The sequence below is a fragment of the Diabrotica undecimpunctata genome, chromosome 9 (genome assembly GCF_040954645.1).
Source record: "Diabrotica undecimpunctata isolate CICGRU chromosome 9, icDiaUnde3, whole genome shotgun sequence".
NCBI classification, from domain to species: Eukaryota; Metazoa; Arthropoda; class Insecta; order Coleoptera; family Chrysomelidae; genus Diabrotica; species Diabrotica undecimpunctata.
This window is the reverse complement of record NC_092811.1, coordinates 89,990,694-90,016,080: the sequence shown is the minus strand read 5'-3', so window position 1 is coordinate 90,016,080 and position 25,387 is coordinate 89,990,694. Positions and strand designations below refer to the sequence as shown.

The 25,387-nt window shown below is 34.9% G+C and overlaps 1 protein-coding gene across 4 annotated transcripts in view; it reads right to left on the bottom strand.

The window, feature by feature from the left end:
- The window catches only part of LOC140450266 (uncharacterized), a 36,839-nt gene that overhangs the window by 4,155 nt on the left and 7,297 nt on the right, over window positions 1-25,387 (bottom strand). For 2 of the 4 annotated variants that reach the window (XR_011951999.1, XR_011951997.1), the window contains 2 exons: window positions 19,063-21,889; window positions 3,006-3,689 (listed from right to left, as the gene is read on the bottom strand). Coding sequence is in view for 1 of the 4 variants with exons in the window: in XM_072543790.1 (XP_072399891.1) it covers window positions 20,655-21,889 (1,235 nt within the window). In the remaining 3 variants the exon portion in view is untranslated. Of the gene's footprint in view, window positions 1-2,613; window positions 2,702-3,005; window positions 3,690-15,806; window positions 21,890-25,387 lie in introns of those variants that run through there. The other 2 variants (XR_011951998.1, XM_072543790.1) reach the window with 2 other exon arrangements.

Sequence of the window (25,387 nt, the reverse complement as noted above, 5' to 3'; positions counted from 1 at the left end):
TTTAAAATAACTTCCTGAATAACAGAGACGAATTATGAACTCTTTTTTCTCCTGAAAACTCAACTAATACATAGTCGCCTTTTTTAGAAGTACCTTTGGTTTTTTCAGAATTATCCACTGCGTTTCTCAAATTAAAACTTATATCGCTAATATCGTCTATGCTGTCATCTGATTCAACCCATTCCTCATCAGACTCTGAATCAGAGGAAATATTGTAAGTTGTTTTTGTTTTTCTTTCAGTGCTTTTCTTTTGTTCTATTTTGTTTCTTTTTATTAGTTCACGTTCTTCTTTTTTAGCGAGCCTTTCTCTGGCTCTTTTTTGCTTGTTCTCTTCATGTTCTACTTTAGCTTTTTCCTTTTTCTCGTGATACTCCTGCCACTGTCTGGAGGAGGCCACTGATGGTATTTTTTCCCTCTTCTGTTTTTTTCCTTTTGGTAGTTTTGGCTCAGGCCAATAGAAAACTCTTTTAAAAGGAGAAGGTATTATAACATTTGAGACATTTGGTGAAGGGGCTTGCATCGTTACTGACGGGTTCTCAATTTCTGAAGTACTAGGTGGATCAATGTCACGTGAACTCGAGGGACCTTGAAAGTAAAGCGTTGACTGAATCACATTAGTATTAGGAATTCTATCATGTGAAGTTGAAGGGATCGGCGCTTGTGTCTGTAATTTTTTGACAGGTGTCATATGTACATCTGGTGTGGTGGTCACGTCATCTTTTCATCTGCAGAATTGTTGGGGATTTCTTCTAGCTGTTTTTTCTGTTTATTATTTTCTTTACTCTTACAGTCATTATCTTGTTCAGTTTCTTCTCTCCTCTCTTCCGTTTTCTTGTTTTGTAATGTAGCACATTTTGCCTGATAATCATAGGCAATTGTTTTATAAAGACAAAAAAGTGACACATCTTCTTTATCTCCATTCCATTCTTCAATCTTTCTAAACTGTAAAAGTTTTTCAGGTTGAATATATTTTTCCAAACATTTCAACCCCAGCTCAATATTTTTTGAAGCTCGACTTGAAATGTCATCAGAGAGTTTACTCTCTGATTTTATCTCACCTGGTATGGTCATCTCCTGCGGATTTCAAGGCACTAACCCACATTTTTTAAATCCGTTTTGGAGTATGGAAGGAGTTAGTCTCTCTTGTAACAACGTATTTAGAATGGAAAAAAATGGACCACGAGTCTCCAATTTTTAAAATTGGAGACTCGTGGTTGTCAATTCGCCATTGCTGTACTTTAGTTTTCCATCCCTCTTTAAGAGTGCGAAAAACGGCAACATCAATGGGCTGTATCAAATGGGTTGCGTTTGGAAAAAGGGCCGTAACAATGCCGTTATCTGCACAAAACCTACTAGTATGCAACGTGAGATGTGAAGCATGTCCGTTAATAAAAAGTATAACAGGTAACTTGATGTTGTCAAGGATGAAAAATATTCGCTATAAACTCAAAAAAAGTTTCACCAGACATCCACCCAGAATCCGATTTTCCTATTCCCCAGTTCGGAGGAATACTCATAGCAATTTCCTTCGGAATCCTGTCGTACCTAAACACTACCATAGGTGATGGTACCTGACCAGCTACGATACCGGTAACCAAGACGGTCAGGCATTCCTTCTCGTCACTGTTAACTTGCTGGAACACAGTTTTGTCTCCTTTCCGTGCTAGGACTTTCCCTCCTTTCGGGTTTAAGAAAAATGCAGATTCATCTCTATTAAAATTTCTTGAAGAATCCTCTAAAATGGACCCATGTTCATTTTTATCTAAGTATTTGCGTACTTCTTTAAACCATGTTTGGATATTTTCTTTTGTTACTGAAGATCTGCTTACAGTAAGATTTTGAGCTGTTCGCTTCACTACTTCTTTATGTCGTTTTAGAAAGCTTTTATACCATCTCCTTCCGGGCCTATTGTCTGTGAATGGATTTTTACGTTTTAACTGTATGATTAGATGTTAAGCACTGTCCAGTAAAGTACCTTTGCCAACAGGAAATCCGGCTTTAGCCATCGAAAATATCATCCATTGGACTACAATTTTTTCTTCATCATGTGTTAAAATTGGATCCGGTCCCATTCTTCGACATCGTGGCGTAATTCCTTTAACCTTATCTGTCAGAGTGGCACGAGGAACTTTAAACTTATTTGCTGTCCTTGCAACGACCTCGCCGGCCAATACAGCTGCTATAGCGGCCTCCATTTGTTCTTCAGAGTAAGACAACATCTGACCCTTGATCGGTGGCATGATGAAACCGAGAAAGGAACCAATAATTGACACTAATTTGAAGCAGTAGTTGACACGTGTCAACTACTAGTGGGTCTCATTTTAATATTTCAAAAGTATTTTTCCATAAACAGAATTATGTATTGAATATAAGTAATATAAAATATGCATGATACGAAGTAAACCGCCCTTAGTAGTTGACACAAATGTCAAATACCGGTACATTTTCAAAATAGCTGTACCAGTAATTGACACTAAAAAATAAAGTTATGTACACATCAGTAATTAAGCTACAGTATTAAATGAGCTATGATTTAGATATTTTTAGCCTGCACAGATCCATTAGTTCAGTAAAAAGTACTACGTATTAAAAAAAAAAAATTTTAAATCTTACCTTCTTATCACTTTTAACAAGAAATTCAGTAAAAACACAGATCAGCATGTACACTTCTGAAAACGATGGCTGCCATTAAAACCTGAAACTAATAAATTTGCCACTGAATCATAGATGGCATAATATATCAGTCATTTATTTTGAACAGGTTTGCACAAAAGGATTTTCTTATTTTTAGGATGTAAAGTCATATGTGTCAACTACCGGTACTGTGTCAATTACTGGTACGTTTACCTTACCTATTTCTAAAGTAGAAATGCATTTTCGCATATTCGTTTTAAAATGCATTTTATACTGCATATTTTTCAGTCTTTAGTGATGACAAATAAGAAAAAGATTGATATTAGTAGTTACATAGGTATAAAGTTTAATTACAATAAATATTTATTTACCTCAGAACTCTTCGTTTTTTTTGGTTTATAGACATCATCCAAAAAATCTGCCATTATATCATAAAAAAGCCACTCAGGCTTCTTCTTTTTTAAGTCTTTAATCGAAATAGTACTATTCTTCAATTGATTTTTTATTCGGTTCCATACATCGTATATATCGTTCCGGTTCTTAAGCTCTGGCGCCGTAGGCTTCCATAAACTTGGTTCATTTTGATACAAATTTAAAAAATCAAAAATAACTTCGTTTGTCCATTCCATTTTTTAGCAAAAAACATATAAAAAACAGCAAAACAACTTTGACAACACTACAGACAACTACTCGTGTCAGCGAATGACTTCTGACTTGCACTTGTCGTCTGTTAAAACTCACTGCTGGTGAGTGGCTGCTGTAACCGATGTGCCTGTAGAAGCTTTCTTGTATTGGTGGACGTTTGTTTCTTGGCTGATTTGTAGGTCTGTGGTGGTGGATACGACTGATAACTCTGTGGTGCTGGATGAATGTGTGAAGGGTTGTAGAATTCTTGAGCCCTCCGAATGACTTCTAAAAGGTGTACTTTGGTATGGATCCGTCCATGTTCAGGTACTTTTTGTAGCTCCGTATACAAAGATGTACAAAATAGATTGTGATCATCTTCTTTAGTGCCCTTCCAAAGTAGTCTCGAACATTTTTCTGCAAGGTAGTTCCTAAAACAAAAAAAGGGTTAACGCACAAATTATCGGTTGTTTTTATTATTTAGAGTTGATTATAGGCATCTGCACTTCGCATACTACAAAAACATAAAAATACAGGTAGTTTGTACTTTTCTAGATATTTGGCAACACTCCTTTGCTGACCTCCCTTACACCTACAAGTTTGGAAAATCCACAATCTCAAATATAGTGCGACAAATATGCTCAGCTCTGTGGAGAGTTCCCAAACCCATATGTATGCCTCTTATCTCAGAAGAATGATGTAAAGAAATCAACAATGAATTCCTTAAATATACAAATTTCTCTAACTGCTTAGGAGCAATGGAAGAGAAGCATATCTGTGTGTGATGCGAAATATTGTTTTCTATATGTAAACGTAGGGTCTTATGGCCAGTAATGACTCAACAATTTTCTAAGAATGGTTGTTTTACAAACATGTATCTGAAGAAACATTTGACATCCCAGCACCCAAAACAATAGCAGACTTAGATAACACTAGTTTACCTTACGTACCTATTTGTTGGTGACGACGCTTTTGGCCTGTCCAAAACATCACGTGCCCTTACGTAGGAGAGTACCTTCCTCATGTAAAAAAATCTCCAACTATAGACCTTCAAGTCGTCGCCGCTACATAGAATGCACATTTGATATAATGACAAACAAGTGGCGAGTATTTGTATTCCTTCTATTTCAGAAGATGGAAAGACATCAACAATGAATTCCTTAAACATACAAATTTCCCCAACTGCTTAGGAGCAATGGATGGGAAGCATATTAAAATTGTGCAACCTTCTGGTACTGGATTTCTTTACCATAACTACATACAAACATTTCTTTTCAACTATTAGCGGTGTGTTATGCGAACTATTGCTTTCTATATGCAAACGTAGGGTCTTATGGCAAAAATAATGACTCAACAATTTTCAAAGAATCGTTGTTTTACAAACATATATCTGAAGAAACATTTGACATCCCAGCACCCAAACCAATAACAGACTTAGATAACACTAGTTTACCTTACGTATTTGTTGGTGACAATGCTTTTGGCATGTCCAAAACATCATGTGTCCTTACGTAGGAAAGCACCTTCCTCATGTAAAAAAAATCGCCAACTATTAGCTTTCAAGGGATCGCCGCTACATAGAATGCACGTTTGGAATAATGACAAACAAGTGGTGAGTATTTCATAGACCCCTGAATGTTAACATAGATTTTGCCGAATCAATTATTTTGGCAGCCTGCGTTCTACAAAATTGCGTCAGACGTCAAGATGGCTTCAGGGAAGAAGAGACTTATTATCAAGCACCCTTCGAAAGTGTTATGCACAGGACAAGTACCTCGGGCAAGTAACTACGCAAGAATTATGAGGGACAAGTTTGCACAGCACTTCGTTAAGGACGGGAAACTCCCATGGCAAGACCGTATGGTTTAAGGGTCTTTAAAATGTACACTATAAGTGTTAATATGTTGTGTACACAAAACACTCACATATTTCCTAAGTATACTAACTTTAGTACTAACTTTTAGGTTAGCTCAGGTGACAACAAACATTTTTATTAGAAACTAGCTGGCCCAGCGAATATCGTACCGCCTCGGAATTAAATGATGTGAGTAAAAAATTAATAGAAAATAAAACAAAACAAAAACACTCAAATATATTATGCATGAAAAAAGTTGAATTCATTTATTGGATTCTGATAAAAATATTTTAATTTTTTTTTTGTGTTAAATAAATATACAACGATGACGATTTTCCGACATGGGAATAATTGCCCATGCGCGAAACATGGAAACTCTAAGTAAATTCCGCAAATTTTCAACGGTTGGGTTTGTGATTTGTTAATTGTCATTGCAAAAGCCAAAAACACGGGAAATTGTACTCATCGGTTTACGCGGGATAAAGACATCCTCTTCTATGTATTTTTCCTTGATGATCGTTGTCGCAATGATATTATTCATTAACCTTTTCACAGTCAGTCTCATTCCATTGCACAGTCAAGGTTGAATAATGTTACACAACATAATGACAACAGATCCTACTTTTAATTGAAAATTGTTAGGTGAGAGTCCAGGCAATTCTAATGAAATAAAAAACTCTATAGGATAGTTGACTACGCCATTCTGATTTATAACTGTGCCAACTGATTTGAATGAAAACAACTTGCCTGGAAGTATATTCAACCGAATATACATACAAAATTTCATAAAAATCGGTCAAGCCGTTTCGAAGGAATGTGACAACTAACTCTGTGACACTAATAACTCTGCCACACTAATTTCCAAATAACCAAGTGGTTGCCTTACGAACTTAAGACAAATTAAATAGTATGTATAACTATCGTTTACAAAAACATTTTGTAGGAATAATGCGTTGTTGCTTAGTAGACTACAGTTCCACCTCAAGTTCCGAATTATAATCTGAAAACACCCCAATGAAGGAGGTAAATAGGACTCGAAAACGAAAGCGGAGTCCTCAGATGTGGAAAAAAACACAACGGGAAGATAATTATCAACAAGGAAAAAGCTACATCAGTGCTAAACGTATAGCTAGGTCCGCTAAAGTAATTAATACACGGACAGATTGCAACCAAAGTTGTCGTTTCCGATGTAATAAAAAATTTAACTCCGAAGAAAGGGGTTAGTTTAACAAACTACAAATCATTTTCATTTGAGTATTACTTCGAGAAACAAAATGAAAAATTGAAAGTATGCAAGCCATTTTTCTTAAATACGCTTTGCATAAGCCAAATATACTGTGCATTTACAGAAAAGTCATTCAGGCACACTTCATCATCATCATCATGGTGCTACAGCCCTTAGAGGGCCTCGGCCTTCTCAAGCTTTCTACGCCATTCTATTCTGTCCCTCGCTTGAATTTTCCAGTTGCCGACCCCGATCTTCTCGGCATCTTGTGTTACCCCGTCCATCCACCTCAGCTTTGGTCTACCCCGTCTTCTCATTCCCACGGGTTGCGCTGTTAGAATCTTTTTTATCATGTTTGACTCAGGGGCCCGGGCTACATGTCCTGCCCACTGCAGGCGGTTTCGCTTAATTATAGTGGTAATATCTTTACCACCAAACGTATGCTTGTAGATATTCTGCAGTTCAACATTCAGGCACACTACACACTGATAAAAGAGAGAAAGGGACCAAAGATCGCATTTCAAGCAAAGAAAATGAAGTAATAACACAACGCATGCAATATTTTTCATATGTAGATGCACATTATTGTAGGAAAGATTTAAAAAAAGATATCTAGACCCAACACTTAACGTTCAAAACATGTATGATTTGTTCATTGAAATGTGCAATGCAAATAATATACTTCCACAAACGCTGTCGTTGAATAGGCACATTTTTAATTTTGAGCATAATCTTGAGTTCTTGCAATCGAAAACGGATAGGTGTGACGTCTGCGAGGACTATAGATTTGCCAAAAAAGAGAACAGGGTGCATGCATAAAAGGAACAGATATATCACTCGAACATTGCAAAGAAATTGATAATACGCCAAGAACGCGAAAATGACAAAAAAAAAACAGAACTCAAACTGTGCCATTATATGTTTTGATCTGGAAAATGTCATAAATCTACCTAAATCTAAAGTCTCTGTGCTGTTTTACAAACAGAAATTAAATGTATACAATCTGACAGCTCACAGTTCTGTTGATTCAGAAGTTTACTGTACAGTATATCCAGAAACATTATGTGGGAGATCAGGCAATGATTTGTCTAGTGCCCCAATACAAATTTTAGAGAAAGTAGTTTTAAAACATTCGGAAATAAATGAGATAATCACGTGGAGTGATAGTTGTGTTCATCAGAACAGGAACTCCCTGATCTCAGTAGCAATCACTGACTTCCTGAACAAACATCCTAATATCCAAATGGTAACTATGAAATACTCCATACCTGGTCATTCGTGCATACAGGTTGTCGATAATAACCATTCTCGCATAGAAAAAGCTATGAAGGTTACGGATATTTAGTCTCCACTAGCGCTTGTTAGACTTTTGTTAAAAGTTAACAGACGAAAGCCATTCTGTGTGATTAATATGAAACCAACACACTTTAAAAACTTCACAAAAACAGCGTCATTATAACCCTATAATAAAATACCTTATACTAAAGTTTGTCAACTACGTTTTGTGCAAAAAGACATGTTTACTGTTCAGTATAAGCTGAATAATCACTGCGCCGAATGTTCTGCAGTCAATGTTAGTAAAGTTACCAGCAGCATTAGGAAGAAACAAAGAGTGGTTTCCATAAATAATTCCACTACTGACTTTGTAGTAGCTCCGGTCGATAACACAAAACCCAAATCTCTGACTGAGAAAAAGCTTGAGCATATTGAGTTTGCGTATAAATAGACGCCACTGGAAAACCAGAATTACACGAAATGTTTGATTTCTGAAACGAAACAGTTTATAAATAAAAGTTAATTTTCTACTCTTCGTTAATTTTATTGTTCCTATGTTTTTAAAAATTCTTCCAACAACATTGTATAGGCTATTATTGTTATCAGTGCTACAAAGGCAATAAAGTCTATAATGATGACATATTTTTAAAACATCAAATTTCTTTAGGGACACAAAGTTCCAAGTACAGCGGTTACAGTGCCATAAGGTTCCAAGTATAAGTATAACATTTTGAAAAAACCATGAAATTTGCATTTTAGACCATAACGACAGCATTGTCTTATGAATTACCGTATTACCAAATCCTTAAACAATAATATATAACATATCTGGCAAAAAATAATTTTGTCAGAACCGTTTTATTTGACAGCAAACTTTAAAATTCGTTTCCTGAAAAATTTTGTAAATGTCGCTTGGAACCATATGGTTCTCAGCAGCCCTAGAAATAGGGGTTGGTGATAGAAGGGTGAAAATAATGGGTTGTATGTATTGTTTAATATATATATATATATATATATACCCGGTATTTTTAGACGTCACGCCCTTCCGGTAGGGATCTATGGAGGAGTATCATCGAGCCGCAAGCCCTTATCTCTTGCCGTACTGCTCCACCATAGGCCGATCAGACACAAGCATATTCCAGTCTAAGCCGCAGATTCATCTAGAATTTTAAACTGCTGCGTTAGACTTTTTGTTTTTCTGTACACCGAGCTGGGGACCGAACCCACGTCCACTGAACCACTCGCAGTGAAGCGAATGAGAAGCCGGCCGCCCAGCCCGCTTGGCTATCTGACCGACATGTACTGTCATATGCCACATGTATTGTTTAATGCCACATCATAAAAAAATAAAAATAAAAAATTTTGTCCAAAAAATAAAAGAGATGTTTGAGATGGACCAGCCATCATAAAAAAATAAAAATAAAAAATTTGTAACAAAATCAAAAAATGTTAGGGGTGAACCACTCTTACCCATTACAGGTATGGAAAGTAGATTACGACCGATTATCAGACCTACCGAATATACATAGAAAATTTAATAACAATCAGTCAAGCCGTTTCTAAGAAGTATAGCAACGAATTCTTTGACTGGCTATTAAACAATAGGGGTTGGTGATAGAAGGGTGAAAATTCAGGGGTTGTATGTATTGTTTAATGTTACCTCATAAAAAATAAAAATAAAAAATTTTGTCCAAAAAATAAAAAAAAAAAAAATTTTTTGGATAGGTGTATGATGGATGGGGTTATGAAAAATAGATTACGACCTATTCTCAGTCTCGCCGAATATATACGTAAAATTTCGTAAAAATCGCTCCAGCCATTTCGAAGAATTATAGCAACTAACTCTGTGACAGTGATATAGCTATTAAGAAATAGGGGTTAGTGATAGAGGGGTGAAAATTAAGTTTTGCATGTATTTTTTGATGCCACATCATAAAAAAATAATGGTAAACAATTTTGTTAAAAAAAAACATGTTTAGGGTGAACCACCCTTACCCCTTGAAATGAAAAATATATTACGACCTACTCTCAGACCCACAGAATATATATGTAAAATTTCATAAAAATCGGTCAAGCCATTTCGGAGGAGTATGGCAACTAACTCTGTGACACAAATATAGCTATTAAAAAATAGGGGTTAGTAATAAAGGCGTGAAAATTAAGGGCTGAATGTATTTTTTAATGACACATGACAGAAATATAAAAATAAAAAAAAATGTTTGGAGTGAACTACCCTTACCACTTAAGAGGTATCAAAATAGATAACAATCTATTCTCAGACCTACAGATAACACATGTGAAATTTTATACAAATCGCTTTAGCCATTTCGGAGAAGTATCGCAACTAACTCTGTGAAACTATATAGCTATTTTAGAGGGGTGAAAATTAAGGGCTGTATGTATTTTTAACGCCACATCATAAAAACATAAAAGTAAAAAAAAAATTGTTAAAAAAATAAAAAAATTTGGGGTTAACCACCCTTACCACTTAGGGGTATGAAAAATAGATAACGATCTATTCTCAGACCCACAGAATACAAATGTAAATTTCATAAAAATCTCTCCATCCGTTTTGGAGAAGAAAGGTTTTACATGGCAACAACATGCGGTGTTCCCAAGCGGTCACCCATCCAAGTTTTAACCGCAAACCTACACTAATTGACATTGACTTCAGTGCAGTGGCGGCTTTTGGGGGTAGGCAGGATAGGCCGGGCCTACCCAATAATTTTAAGAGCTTTAAAATTGAAAAACATATTCAAAAATTATGTTAATGCATGTAAATAACTTTTAAATGTACTCAATACATTAGCGTCCGTTAAAAGAACCATGTTATTATATTACCACAGAAAGCATCGAATCGTATTCAGGCATTTTAAATATCATTAATAGGCCCGATCGGAACTGGCCGACCCAGCTCACATAAGATCCCCGTACAAAAAGCGTTTGAAGTTTGAAGCAGCTTGCTGGACAACGATTTATATTGTCGTGTTTATGCTTGCTGTTTAGGAATCAGACGATCGGGCCTACGACGACCATCGTTGTCACTTGTAACGTAATTATCGAATTGTAATATAAATTTTCTTTTGAATTATGATAAAAAATATGTAACATAATCTATAATTGTAACATATTTTTAAACAAACAACACAATTACAAACAAGTGCACGGTTGCCCAAATAAATTAAAAAAAAAATCATAAAATTCGAAGAGAAAAAAATCACATTTGCGTGATTTCTATATCGCCTGATTGTATGCAACTTATATATGTGAGATTGTTTTATAACTGATACATAAAAATGAGTTTTATGACGCTTTACCAGGTTGCAGTAATAGTAATGTTGATAGTGAGTGTTTGGACATTGTTGTTTCACTATTGGAATCGCCATTATCTAGAAGAACTGAAAGTAATAGAAAAAAAATTATTATGAATGAAAGGCCAACATTGTGTATTGACCAAAAAAATGGGAAAAACGTGCGTACTTTTAATTGCCCTTGGTATGATGTCTACAAATGGTTGTCTGGAAGTATTACGAAAAACAGACTATATTGTTGGCCGTAGGGGGGGGAGTCATGACCCCGTGACCCCTCTCTCTGGATCCGTCACTGATTACAAATAGCTATATGTAATTTGCTGGCTTGGCCTACCCAAAATTTTACCACACCAGCCGCCACTGCTTCAGTGGTCTAATGAGAACCGGTATATTTAGTATGGTATGGCTGTTGCCCAATTTACCAATACTGACATTTATTTTATGAAATATGAAATACTTCACACCTAAAAGAGCGGCGCCAACACAAACAAAAATCAGAGTCCATAGACTAAATACGGAATCCACGGAATACTTATACAGACAAAGAATATCAGGGAAGATCGCTGGAAATGAAATATTAGAAAACGATAACATCAAGGAAAGCTGGGAAAAACTCTAAAACAACATAATTAACGAAGCCACCGAATCACTTGGAGAAAGGAAAGTAACAAACACTAACGTATCAAAAACGAAAACCCCTTGGTTTAGAGGGGAAGTGAAGACAAAATGTGAAGAAAAAAAGAAACCCTTAATCAATACAGAAGACAACAAACACAACAGGCATATAACCACTATAAACGAACCAGAAATGAAACGAATACTTTAGACAAATAAAAAGGGAACAGTGGCAGAACTTCTCAAAAAAGATGGAACACGACTTCTACGGAACACAGAAAGAAATATGGAGAATGATCAGAGGATAAAGAAAAGAGATGAACGAACTAATAAAAACTAAACACATTCAGAAGGAAACTTGGGTACACTACTTTCGATTCCTATTTGCTAAAGGTGACGATAATGAACCACAAACACCAGAGGTGACGGCAAACGAAGAAATAAATATTGAGGAGGAAGCATCCTAATACCTCTCTTCAAAAAGGAAGACAAATCGGATCCAAAAACCTACAGAGGAATTAGTTTATTAAACACAACATTGAAATCAACAACCAAAGTGATAACAAATAGACTGAAGGAAATTATAACACTAGCAGAAGAACAACAAGGTTTTAGGTCTGGAAGATCATGCACCGACGCTATATTTATAATTTATTTATTTATTTATCAACGGGCAATCGCCCAATTAAAATAAAATGTAAACATTATCGATAAATTACAGAAGATTAACGTAACCTACTTAAATTAAATTTAAAAATTTTAATCATACAAAAAATAAAAGTAGGGAGAGTAAATAACAAACATTAACAAAGAATGTACAAAACACGAGGACATCAAGCTATCACACACAGTTATTAAGCCGAGCTTTAATTTCTTTTGGAATACTATGACAATCCAACCTTTGGGAATAATGATTAGCAAACCTTGGTGTTCTAGATGTGAAGGAATTGAGTCCGTAGTTTGTGCGATGGGGTCTAACATAAAAGGGTTGATTTAGCCGTATGTCTACTGGGAACATGGAGATTAATTTTTTCCAATAGTTGAGGACCAAAAATAATAGAGTGAAGTATACTATAAAACAAAGTGAGATCTTTGTGCATGCGTCGGATTTGGAGAAGTTATGTTGAGGGACCTTTCCATATTTGAATAGTTAATTTCTTCAATCCTCTGGTTTTGTTTAAATGCAACAAATCTTAAGAATTTGTGTTGAACTCTCTCAATAGCTTGAATATGGGTGTTATACTGAGGAGACCACACACATGAACAATAATCTAACGTATGGTCCTAAAGTTTTGGGAAAAATTTTAAAAGCATATAACTCTGACCATAATAATCTTATATTTTTATTAAATTATTCAACTAACTTAACTATCCTTATTATAAATCAAAATTCAAATGACAGACAAGGGACCATTATTTTCGATTTGCCTAATAATTCCCCTGACACGTAGCATCATCCTTTGGACGACCTCGGCGTCAATTTCTCTAATTTTTGTATATATGCGGCGTCTTAACTGTTCCTGATTTTGTACTTCCCATCCGTTATTATAGACTTTCCGACTTAATATTGCCCAGAACTCTTCAATTGGGCAAGCCTGAGGTAGGTTGGGGGGATTGTCTGCTTTCAGTACAAAGGTAATGTTGTTAGTTTCGTACCAGTCCCTTGTGATCCTCGGGTAATGACATGAAGCAAGATCTGGCCAAGAGACTATTTGATCATTTGCATGATGTGTGTTCACAAACTGAAGCAATTTAGAGAGACATCTTTGAATATAAATATTTGCGTTTAAGGCTTCGCCTCGAACAACACCAATGTAGGGCTGTGTGATAAAGCCAGCCTCAGAAATTGCACACCATACCAAAATTTTGTTCTCAAATTTTTTCTTACTTTTGAATTTTATTTCATCAGGTACATTTCCGTAATCTTTCGTGTAAAACCCATCGTTATCCTTCATCTCAGAGTTGGACAAAGTAAAATATTTTTCATCGGCAACATCTCGGAATTCTCTCTAATTGATCCTCTGTGTATTTTGGAGCTTTCCTTCTTTTCCGGTAGATAATATTGTTACTCGATAGGGTCCTGTATACTGTAGTCTTTCCAACATGAAATCTTCTGGCCAGTTTTCGCTGTGAGACCCCAATTTTGTTCTTAGCTGCTTCAATTGCCACTTTTACGCAAGTTAACACATGGTATCCTTTCTTCACATTCTCTGATTGTGCGATAAATTGTCGATTTGCTTTTGATCTCGAAAAATATTAAAAATATCTCGTTTCGACATTCGCCCAACCATATTATAAACACCTCGACGAATATCAATTTTATAAGACATTTTGCAGAGCACAAACCAAAATATTCTGCTTTGTTTATTAAATGTCAATAATTGATGACATTTCAATTCCACGGCCTTCTTTGTTAAATGCATTTTGCCTCTCAATCAGACCAGGTGAAATTTTTCCCAAAACTTTAGGACCATACGTTAGGTGGGGTCCCACAAGTGAACAATACAAAAATTTTATTGATGGGATATTTAGAAAGTCTTTAGCACACCGTTTGATAAACCCTAAAAGTTGAAGTGATTTTGAGACAACAGATGAGATATGGGGGATGTAGGATAAGCTGGAATCAAACACAACACCTAGGTCTTTTATTTGAGATACATAGTCTAAATGGTAACCATTAATAGTATAGATATGATTTTTAGGAGTTTTATTCCTACCAAAAACCATTCAATGACACTTTTTAACATTAAGTTCCATTTCGTTGCTATCACACCAATAGCTCAACCGATCCAAATCAGACTGTAGTTTTTGATAGTTACCATCATTCTTAATTTTCAAATATAATTTTTTAATCGTCAGCAAACATTAGGAAAGAAGCAAAGAGGAAACAGGAGGCAATGTTATTAACATAGTTATTGAATAGAAGAGGTCCTAGGTATGATCCTTGTGGTACTCCTGAAAGTACCTTAATCTCAAACGATTGAAAACCCTGAACATGTACTATTTGTATTCTTTCAGTTAGGTAGGATAACATCTATTCTAAAAGTTCACCCTGGATACCCAGACTCCTAATTGATTAAAATCTTGTGATTTACCCGGCCAAAATCCTTTGTAAAGTCTGTGTATACAGCATGAACCTGGAAGCCATCTTCAAGAGATTCTACATATAAGGAAATCAGTAAAAGTCAATAAATTAAGTTCAGTGGAGCCACTAGAGAGAAATCCAAATTGCTGATCGATAAAATAGCCTTTTAAAGTTGCTGACAAATAGTCACAGCATCTCAAAAACTTTGGGAATACAACTTAGAATGCTAATAGGCCGATAATTGTTCACTTAATAATTATCTGAAGATTTTAGTATTGAGGTAATAAAGCTAGTTTTCCAGTAGACCGGGAACATCCCTGTCTTTAATGGCAGGTTAAAAATGTGAAAAAGAGGTCTAGAAAGTAAAAAGCTAAAGTGTTTAAGAAAGGAAGGTGGAAGACCATCTGGACCTGGCCCCTTGTTGCTATCCAAAATGGAAAGTTTTTCATATATAGACGAAATAGAAATGCTAAATTGTGATAGGTTGATGTCCCCTGTTAAAAAGGTTTCATCCTGCAAATCAAAATCTTTAGTACTATAAGTTTTGGAAAAGTATTCAGCAAATAAATTGACAATCTCCATGCCAGAAGAACATAATCAAGATAGCATTGTTCTTTCAGTTGTTCAGTTAGCTCATAATAAAGAAAACTCATTGTAGTCAGCAAGTAATTAAGATTTTAGATATTTTTTATGCATTTTCTTTTTTTTTTTGATTATTGTTTTTTAAGCTCTAGAGAAAACAAGACAGGAAACTTTTTTACTGAATACTTATTCAGGGGAACAAAAATATCAATTGCAAGGTAAATAACATCATAAAACACGTTGATCATATGATCAGGACTTTTATCTTTAAACAAATCATCCCAGTTAAATTGGGAAAGGAAATTTGTTACTTCCCGTACACTCATTGAGCGAAAGTCTCTATAAAAGCCACCTCCAATCAATCCTGGCTCATTGAAATATTGAGATTCACATTTAAACCCAAAATGAGAGTGGAGGATGATGCCTATCCTCTGGGTGTAGGGCACTCTCAGCTCTAGATACCTCAACCTCTTCATCTTGGAACATGACTAGATCTAATGAGTTGTTTTCATTTTTAACAGTGTTTACTTGATACAGATTATGAAAGGAACATAAAAATGATAGGAATTGAATGGAATCGACTTGATTTGGTGAGGTTCCTGGTAATGGAGTAGCCACAGAAGACAATCCATCAATTTACCACTGACAATTGGGAAGATTAAAATCTCCCAGGATACATAACTTATATTCTGGATACTTTTCAGCAGGATAATCTATATTTTCTGCAAATTTGATTATACAATGTGGTGGAAAGTAGGCAGTTGCAAAGATAAACTTGTCGATGTGGCCAATCTCAATCTTGACAAACAGATGTTCGATATTTTGAGCCGCTGACAAACGAACACTGGTTATGGTTTTCCGGACGGCTATAAGCACTCCTCCACCTCTTTTGAAGGTACTTGTTTCTGAGAATCTATCTCTTCTCTTCTATATATGTAGTCAAACATTTGCAGTTCAGTGCTCTTTATGTCATCTGTTAACCATGTTTCATTAAAAACTAAAATATCATATTGTGAGTAAGAAGTATTTTCAAACAGTAGCTGAAGTTTTGTACGTAATCCTCTGACATTCTGAAAATACACCAGCGCTTTTGAAGTCTCGACTGAGGGGGCTTTGAACCTGGTAGACAAGGTCCATTCGCTCAGCTCGGGCATATTTTGACAGATTCATAGCTGGAAACCTACAATACAAAAGTTCCTATCTCACAGTATTAACAGCTTAAATAAACTTTTATTATAGATTTCTTTTATTGAAAAAAGAAGAATTATATTAAATAGTGGAAGTGTATACTAAAGCCATAAAATTTTGGGTAGTATATATTTAAAAAACATATTTCAGTTGTTATAATTCAACACATTCCAGTAAATATTTGTATTAACCACGCTTATAATTTTATTATTTTGTTATTATACATTATATGATATAACTAAATAAATATTTATTCCTGGTAATTCGTAAAGTTCTATTTTATTTACGTTTGTTTACATTAATATTAGACAAGAGCACGTGTGCTTGTTTGTATAGTAATTTCCAGCCACTTCTAGTCTGTCAAAAAGTAATTAACTTCGCAAAAAAATAATTACTAAATTCACTAGACAGTTCGGACTGGAAATAGCGAACCGACTATAATGTTTAGTTTTTTCGCATTAACTTTGGCACACCATTTACATATTTCAAAATGAGATCGAATTCACCCTTTCACTGTCTTTCTTTTAACTCATTTTTCAGTGCATTGACCTCACCTCGTTGTTCAGTAGTTAAATCAACTTCCAGGAATACTTTTAAACCTCTACCCAACTCCCTCTTGTTTCTCAATATCAACCGAACCGTTTCAGGTGAGTCTAGAGTTAGTGGTAGTGATTGATACCCATTTTTATTTCGTTTACCAATTCTAGTCGTACTGACTATTTTTATATCAGAACCAGCTAAGCCAGACAGCATTTCCTTAGCTTTAGAGGTGTCATCTTCCTCACCATCTTGAGGCATATTAAAGATCGTAAGATTGTAAGATCTCTTTTGTCTCTCGGACACTTCATACAAAACACTGCCGTGCACCAATGTGGAACTGTAATTATTGTCGTTTTTTGTATTTGATGTAGAGGTGGTATTTTTTATAAAGGTAAGATCCTTCTTAATGTCTTCAAATGATGGTAGTAAAACTGGTTTTCAAACTCTTGACTTCATCGTTTACCTCACGAATCTGGTTTTCAAACTCATCCATTCTTTGACAGTTTGCAATTTTGATTTCACTTAGTGTATCTTCTACTGCTTTTACACGGTTGGTTAGTGTAACTGCCCTTTTGATTCCTGGCACGCAGTCAAAAAACGTCAACACAAATATGGCATAATTCGGGTGGCCAGAAGTAGACACCTTATCTCTGTCGAGCTAATTCCAGTGCAGTTTTTGCATAAAACATTTTTGCAAATGTCACAAGGGTAACCAAAAACATCCCCTGTACCTTTATTAGGTTCTTTAAAAACACGGTTCTTGGAACATTTGGCACATGTTCCTGCCACCTTTTAAGGTTATGTCAACAAAGTGAAATAATGAGGCAAGTGCAAGAGAAATCATTAAAATATAACAAACCGGCATATCTATGTTCTGTAAACCTTAAGAAGGCATTTGACCGGGTCAAATAAAGAACGTTATCCACTTATTATATGTAAGAGAGATACCTTTAGGAGTAATTAAAACGATCGAAAATATCTCCCAAACCAACACAATAAAAATAAAAATAGATGAACTAACTGACCCTATTCAAGCTGGCAATGGGATAAAACAGGGAGATTTCCTGAGTCTTCTATTGTTCAACCTGATTATGAATGAAATAATAAATGGGAGAAAAACTACTTAAAATAATCTGCCATGCATACTACTCTCTCAAAGTGAAGATGATTTACAACATATGCTGCACCAATTTAATATAACCGCCAGAAAATATAACATGTTAATTTCCCCAAAAAAGACAAAATGCATGGTTATAACAACAAATTTACTAAGATGTAAATTGGACCTCTAATGTCAGATAATAGAACAAGTGATGGAGTTTAAATATCTAGGCATTACATTATCTAGCTATGGAAAGCTCGAAACAGAAGTGGAAGATCAAGTAAATAGAGCAGACAGAGCCGCAGGTAGTTTAAATGAAATAATATGGAGAAATAAAAATATCGGGAGAGAAATGAAAGGCAGAATTTACAAAACAGTCATCACACCAACAATGACATACGCGGCAGAAATACGACCTGACACAGACAGAACAAAAAGAATGTTAGAAACAGCAGAGATAAAAACACTTGGAAAAATTGATGGCAAAACAAGGTGGAGAACATCAAGGACTGGGTAAGAAATAGAAGAGTATAATAGAACGATTATGTAAGCCGAATGACAACAAATAGAGTAGTAAAGACGGCAAGAGACGGTTCCCCAATAGGAAGACCACGAAAACGATGGAACGACAACTATGTAACTGGAGGCACATTGAAAAAGAGACAGAACCATGTCTACATAAAAAGAAGAAGACATTTATTTTGTTAATCGTAGCTTCTTTTGTTAGTCATAGTGTGGCGCCACCTATTAGTTATATTACGATTTAAAATGACAAACATTGTTTTTAAGGTCTTTCCGTACAATTTTTTAAAAATTATCTTTTACACAAACCCTCTCCTGATAATAACAAACACAACAAAAAAAAGAATGATCTAATTTGGTACAGTCGTTCTGAAGTGATACCCGTACAAACATTTCGGCGATTCATTTTTATTAATATAGATATGTGATACTAGTACGAATACATTGTCTTAATTTAATTTTTAAATGTGATTTCAATAAATTTTTAACACTATGTTTATTTACCTAAAGCTGTTTTCAGTTCCTGCAAAAATATCCATAATCTTCTGCCAAGCAGACTTTTTGAATACTTTATTTTTGTAATCTGGACACTTCATGTCCCAGATGCATCGTCTTTTTTCAACTTCATTAATAAACAATTCTGTGTCAACAAATTCAACTTCCATTATATACCGATGTTTAAAAACATACTGATGGTTTCACGTCAGAACTGGGAAAAATCGCGCGTTGGATTGATCATGTGTACGATCAAATGCCCACTCTAGTAAATCGAAATGCGCTGGAAACGTAGCGGTTGAAGTGAAAACTGCAATCTGTGCTATTAACTATTTTTGTTATGGAACGGCATCGAAATACCTCAGCAACATAGACAGATGGCGGAAAAGCAGAAATCTACCCAAGAACACTCTTCATTTGTCGAAGTTACTAACAGAACATCCGAGTTAATTTGTGCCACATAAATGAGGCTTCATGCGAATGGTATGCCCCTTCAGTTCCATCTGAAGCGATCACAGCAAAGTCTCTAGAGCGAGCAGCTAATTGCCAAGGGGCTTTTAAAGAGGCTCAGAAACTAGCGTCAACCAGGTATCGTCTCTACAAATGGCAGTAATACTGCTAGGTGCTTTTTCCAACATCCACTGATATCTAGCTTCCAGCACATGGAAACAACTGTAGAAAAAGATGTACTAACAGGGGTGAAAGCTCTGCTCTTTAAGTCATCTTTAAATGCACAATCCGATTGCGACACGTATGAAAGTGACATGGACATAAGCGACGAATGTGATTATGAAAAACTTAAAGAAGTTTCTTCATAATACCACATATCCAAATTTTTTAATACTGATTACTATACCCACTAATATGTAGTATTATCACTAAAAATTGCATTGCAAGGTTTAAGGTAGCACTTGAGGTTTTTCTCGAGTGTGCAATCTAAAATGTGATTTTAAATTACTTTTCTGAGAACATTGCTTAAAACAAATTTCGCACTGGTAAGGTTTTTCTCCAGTGTGCAATCTCAAATGTGTTTTTAAATGATCTTTTCTAGTAAACTGCTTTAAACAAATTTCGCACTGGTAAGGTTCTTCTCCAGTGTGCGATCTCGAATGTATATTTAAATAACGTTTTGTTGTAAACAGCTTTAAACAAATTTCGCACTTGTAACGTTTTTCTCCAGTGTGCAATAACATATGCTGTTTCAAATTAGTTTTCTGAGAAAATTGCTTGAAACAAATTCCATACTTGTACGGATTTTCTACAGTGTGCAATATCATATGCTTTTTTAAAGTGCTTGTCCGAGAAAACGGCTTAAAACAAAATTTGCACTTGTAAGGTTTTTCTCCAGTGTGCAATCTCAAATGTGTTTTTAAATTACAAGCAACAATAAACTGCTTTAAACAAATTTCGCACTTGTAAAGATTTTCTCCAGTATGCGATCTGAAATGCGTTTTTAAACTACCTTTCTGAGAAAACCGCTTAAAACAAATTTCGCATTTGTGAGATTTTTCTCCAGTGTAAACTGTTTTGTGATAATCTAAAGAACTTTTATTAGTAAATAGCTTAAGTTTTTTTTCCAGTGTGCAATCTCATATGTGTTTTTAAACTACTTTTCTGAGAAAACTGCTTGGAACACACTTGTAAGGAGTTTCGCCAGTGTGCAATCTCAAATGTTTTTCCAAACTACTTTTTTGAGAAAACTGCTTGGAACAAATTCCACACTTGTAAGGAGTTTCTCCAGTGTGCAATCTCAAATGTGTTGTTAAACTACTTTTGTGAGAAAACTGCTTGGAACAAATTCCACACTTGTAAGGAGTTTCTCCAGTGTGCACTCTCAAATGTCTTTTCAAACTACTTTTCTGAGAAAACTGCTTGGAACAAATTCCACACTTGTAAGGAGTTTCTCCAGTGTGCAATCTCCAATGTGTTTTTAAACCACTTTTCTGAGAAAACTGCTGGAAACAAATTCCACACTTGTAAGTTTTTTCTCCAGTGTGCAACCTCATATGTATTTTTAAACTACTTTTCTGAGAAAACTGCTTGGAACAAATTTCACACTTGTAAGGAGTTTCTCCAGTGTGCAATCTCAAATGTTTTTCCAAAATACTTTTCTGCGAAAACTGCTTGGAACAAATTCCACACTTGTAAGGAGTTTCTCTAGTGTGCAATCTCAAATGTTTTTCCAAACTACTTTTCTGAGAAAACTGCTTGGAACAAATTCCACACTTGTAAGGAGTTTCTCCAGTGTGCAATCTCAAATGTGTTTTTAAACTACTTTTCTGAGAAAACTGCTTAGAACAAATTCCACACTTGTAAGGAGTTTCTCCTGTGTGCACTCTCAAATGTGTTTTCAAACTACTTTTCTGAGAAAACTGTTTGGAACAAATTCTACACTTGTAAGGAGTTTCTCCAGTGTGCAATCTCAAATGTGTTTTTAAACCACTTTTCTGAGAAAACTGCTGGAAACAAATTCCACACTTGTAATGAGTTTCTCCAGAGTGTAATCTGAAATGTGTTTTCAAACTACTTTTCTGAGAAAACTGCTTAAAACAAATTTCGCACTTGTGACGTTTTTCTCCAGTGTGAACTATTTTGTGTCCATCCAAATAACTTTTATGAGTAAACAGCTTAAAACAAATTTCACACTTGTAAGTTTCTTCTCCAGTGTGCAATCTAAAATGTTTTTTCAAACTATTTTTCTGAGAAAATTGCTTGAAACAAATTTCACATTTAAATGTTTTTTCTTCAACAAGTCGACTCATATGTTGTTCCTCATTACATGAATGTATTGACATTGTTTTCATAGTTTCTGATGTGTGCTTTTCGTCGAGAAACCCTGAAATAAAAATAAAAACTAAAATGATTTAATTTTAAGGAAAGATTTAATGCAATATTTTTGTAATCCCACTATATATTTAATATACTATGCTCACATATCAACTAGTACATAATAGGTAGTAGCATGTAACTGGCCATTGTTATAAGCAAATTAATAATAGCTAAGGGTAGCAATATTTACACATAATAGGTGTTGTGAAAACACTACTGTTGTATGACCAAGAACTGTCAATTTTGAAATACGTTTGTGTGATGTCCTCGGTAGTATAGTAGTCAGTATCCCAGCCTGTCACGCGGGAGATCGGGGTTCGATTCCCAGTCGGAAGGACTTTTTTATTAATATTATTACATGGTAAATTAAACACATGCGTAAGTAGAAAAGTTATGTATATTATTGTCATTTTTAAATACTTATGAATATTGCATTTTAATTTGTATTGTATTCTTATACTGAATTATGTTGCACTGTATTCTAGTGTATTTTTATGTATATTATTGTCATTTTTAAATACTTATGAATATTGCATTTTAAGTTGTATTGTATTATTATATTGAATTATGTTGCAGTGTATTGTATTGTATTTTTATATTAATAACAAAATAAACAATGAATTTTAGTGCAGAGTATGTGTAAAAAAAATTTTGCATTCAACTCCTTTCATACATATATGAAAATAAAAATATACATTTCATCAAAATATTGATTCAATCCTTCATTTAGGTACTATACTCCTATTACAGGTCAAATGTTGTTTATTAATTGTTAGTAAGTTGTTATTAATTCTGTTTCTCTTTCTGCTACGTCTTACCTATAGCATTACATATGAAATGATTGTGCAGATTGACTCCCAAATAAATTTGTAACGGCGAATGGGTGTATAGAAGTGTAACTTCTACCGGCAGTCCCACTGGACTGCCACACCCGTTTAGTTTTGTTGTGTTATTTGTTTTTTCGCTTCTCTATCTTTTTCTCGATATTCTTTATAAACTTTATCGTTGTTTGTAGTCAGCCATTTTCTGTATAGTTGCTTTTTTTCTTCTATTATTCTTTTTGTTGGTTCATTTATTTCATAATAGTGCTGTTTATTTGTTATATGTTCTTTCTCTCCAAGGACTTCGAATGCTGCTTGTTTTATACTCACCTTTATATGCTCGTATATTTCTTCAGTGTTACCGTATCTGAATTCTATTCTTTTTTGGTCTAGACGTTGTTTGTAGTTCTCTTAATGATTGTTCTTGGAGTAGTTCTATATTGTATTGTTTTTCTCTTATAGTGTTCAACGGTTCTTCTGTAGAGGGGGTCTTGTTATGTTTCCAATTAATGCCCATTTTTGCTGTCAGTAGTTTATGGTCAGTTCCACATTCTGCTCCTCTTCTGACTATCACATCTTTTATCTTTATTGTGGTATCTTGTTTGACTATTATGTAGTCTATTATCGATTTCAACTTTCGTGTTTCTTGCGTCCATGTATATTTATGAATATTTTAATGTCTGAAGAATCCGTTGGTGATTTTTAGGTTGTTTAGTTCGCACAATTCAATCAGACGTTCTTCGTTATCGTTTTGTTCATCCTCTTCAAATTTCCCTACTACTTTATCGTTTTCTTTCCTTCCGGTTCTGTCGTTAAGGTCTCCTCTTATAATTATCTCCACGTTCTCTATTTTGTTCTAAGTTGTTCCGTGAATTTTTCTTTTTCTACTCTCAAGGAATCGTCTGTTGGTACATATACTCCGAGTATCACTGTTTCTTTACTGTATATGTCTATATGCATCTTAATTATCCTCTCGTTGATTGGTTCCCATGTTGTAACCCTGTTTTTACACTTATTTTTGATTAGTATTCCCTCTCCTGCCTTTGCATTCCTTATTAACTCCGCTCCAGCAGCCCGTCTTCTATTGTTTCCGTTCCATTTCCTTTCTTTTTGGTTTCTGTTGTTACTAGTATGTCGATGTTGCTTTCTCTAAACTTCGCAACATTAACATTGCCCCCCCCCCCTCCCTCCGGATCCGGTATGGCTCCATCTGTGGATTTCCACCTGGGAATGTGTTTCCGTATTTGGCTTTTTTATGTTGCGATTTTCGTTCTTCTTACCCTTACGTTTTTCTGTGTGTTAGGTTGCTAATTCCTAACGCCACGACCCCCGTTTGGAGCACCTTTTCTTTAGCCGCCCATTCTGGATAAGACGCTTTTGGTTCTTCCGCCCTCTCGACCATTGTGACTTTTCCAGCCATCCTCTGCTCTTAAGACCATTGACTGGTTTTCACCTGTACCTCAGACAGGGACCCTCACAGGGTGCTATCAGCCGGGTCAGCTGAACCCTGTTTTTTTTTAGAGGTGTTACTCCTCTATCCCTCCTCTTTTATGCGGGCTTGCGGCTGCATGGGTTATAGAGCTACTCAATTCACCCCAGAGGATTCTTACCTTTAAAATGTTTATAATTTCTCATATATTTTTATTTTACTTTTTTGTTGTTCAATATATCTGAACATTTATTTTAACCCTTTAGCGCGCAAAACTCTTTTTTTTTTTCGGTGTTTTCAAAAAATAACGGCATGTACGAGTTATATATACAAAAATTAGCATGTTGCCATGTTAAAAAAAAATTTTAAGTTTGAACTTTGAGATGGAGGGGGTGGTCGATTTTTCAACCAGCGCACGTCAAGGACTCTATGCTTGAATCCTAGTCAAATATCGACCACTTCTGTTTTTCAAAATAAGAACAAAAAGTAATAAACAAAAGTATTTATTTCTTTAAAAATCAGTATATCAAACATTTTCTTATGTTTCATGAAACGGTGCAAAGCATTCTAAACAGAGAACCACTTTACATCTACGGCAAACAATTTGACTTCTTTTCGCTTTCTTTGCGATGTTACAATATGCACAACGTCGACATGTTCTTTTACTGGCAAGTAATCTCCCAAATTTGTTTTTCTAATATTAGTTTCTATGGAGACACCTCTTTCTCCAATTTTTTGAATTGCTGTCTCAGCTGGGCTCCTTCTTTTCCGACTGTTTAGTCTGCAATTAGCTCATCAGCGAAAATTGTTCGAAATTTTTAGTGTGAGATAGGTTTTTCTTTTGCAGGAACTCACCCTTTATATAAAATATAAGAATTCACAATGAAACAATCAACTAAATAATAGAATAGTCTTACCCACATTTTTGTGATTTCCAAAAAATTGAATATGTAGAGTAATATTGGTCAAATTTATTGACTCCTCCCATATATAAATTGTTTGTTCCTTTCACTTTTGTTATGGTTTCTGGATTATGAGTAGAATTTATTATTATTTACTGATTTTTTTCCTTCATCTCTCCACTTTACTACCGATAGTTCCCCTAATTGCGCAAAATCTAAATCCCCTACCTTCATCATCTTGTCTGTTTTCAGTATTGTTTTTGGATAATATTTTCTATCAACCCTGAAAGTTCCGCAACCAAAAGTGTTCCTCTCTAATAAACCTTTCAATAAATCTAATAAGGAAAAATAGT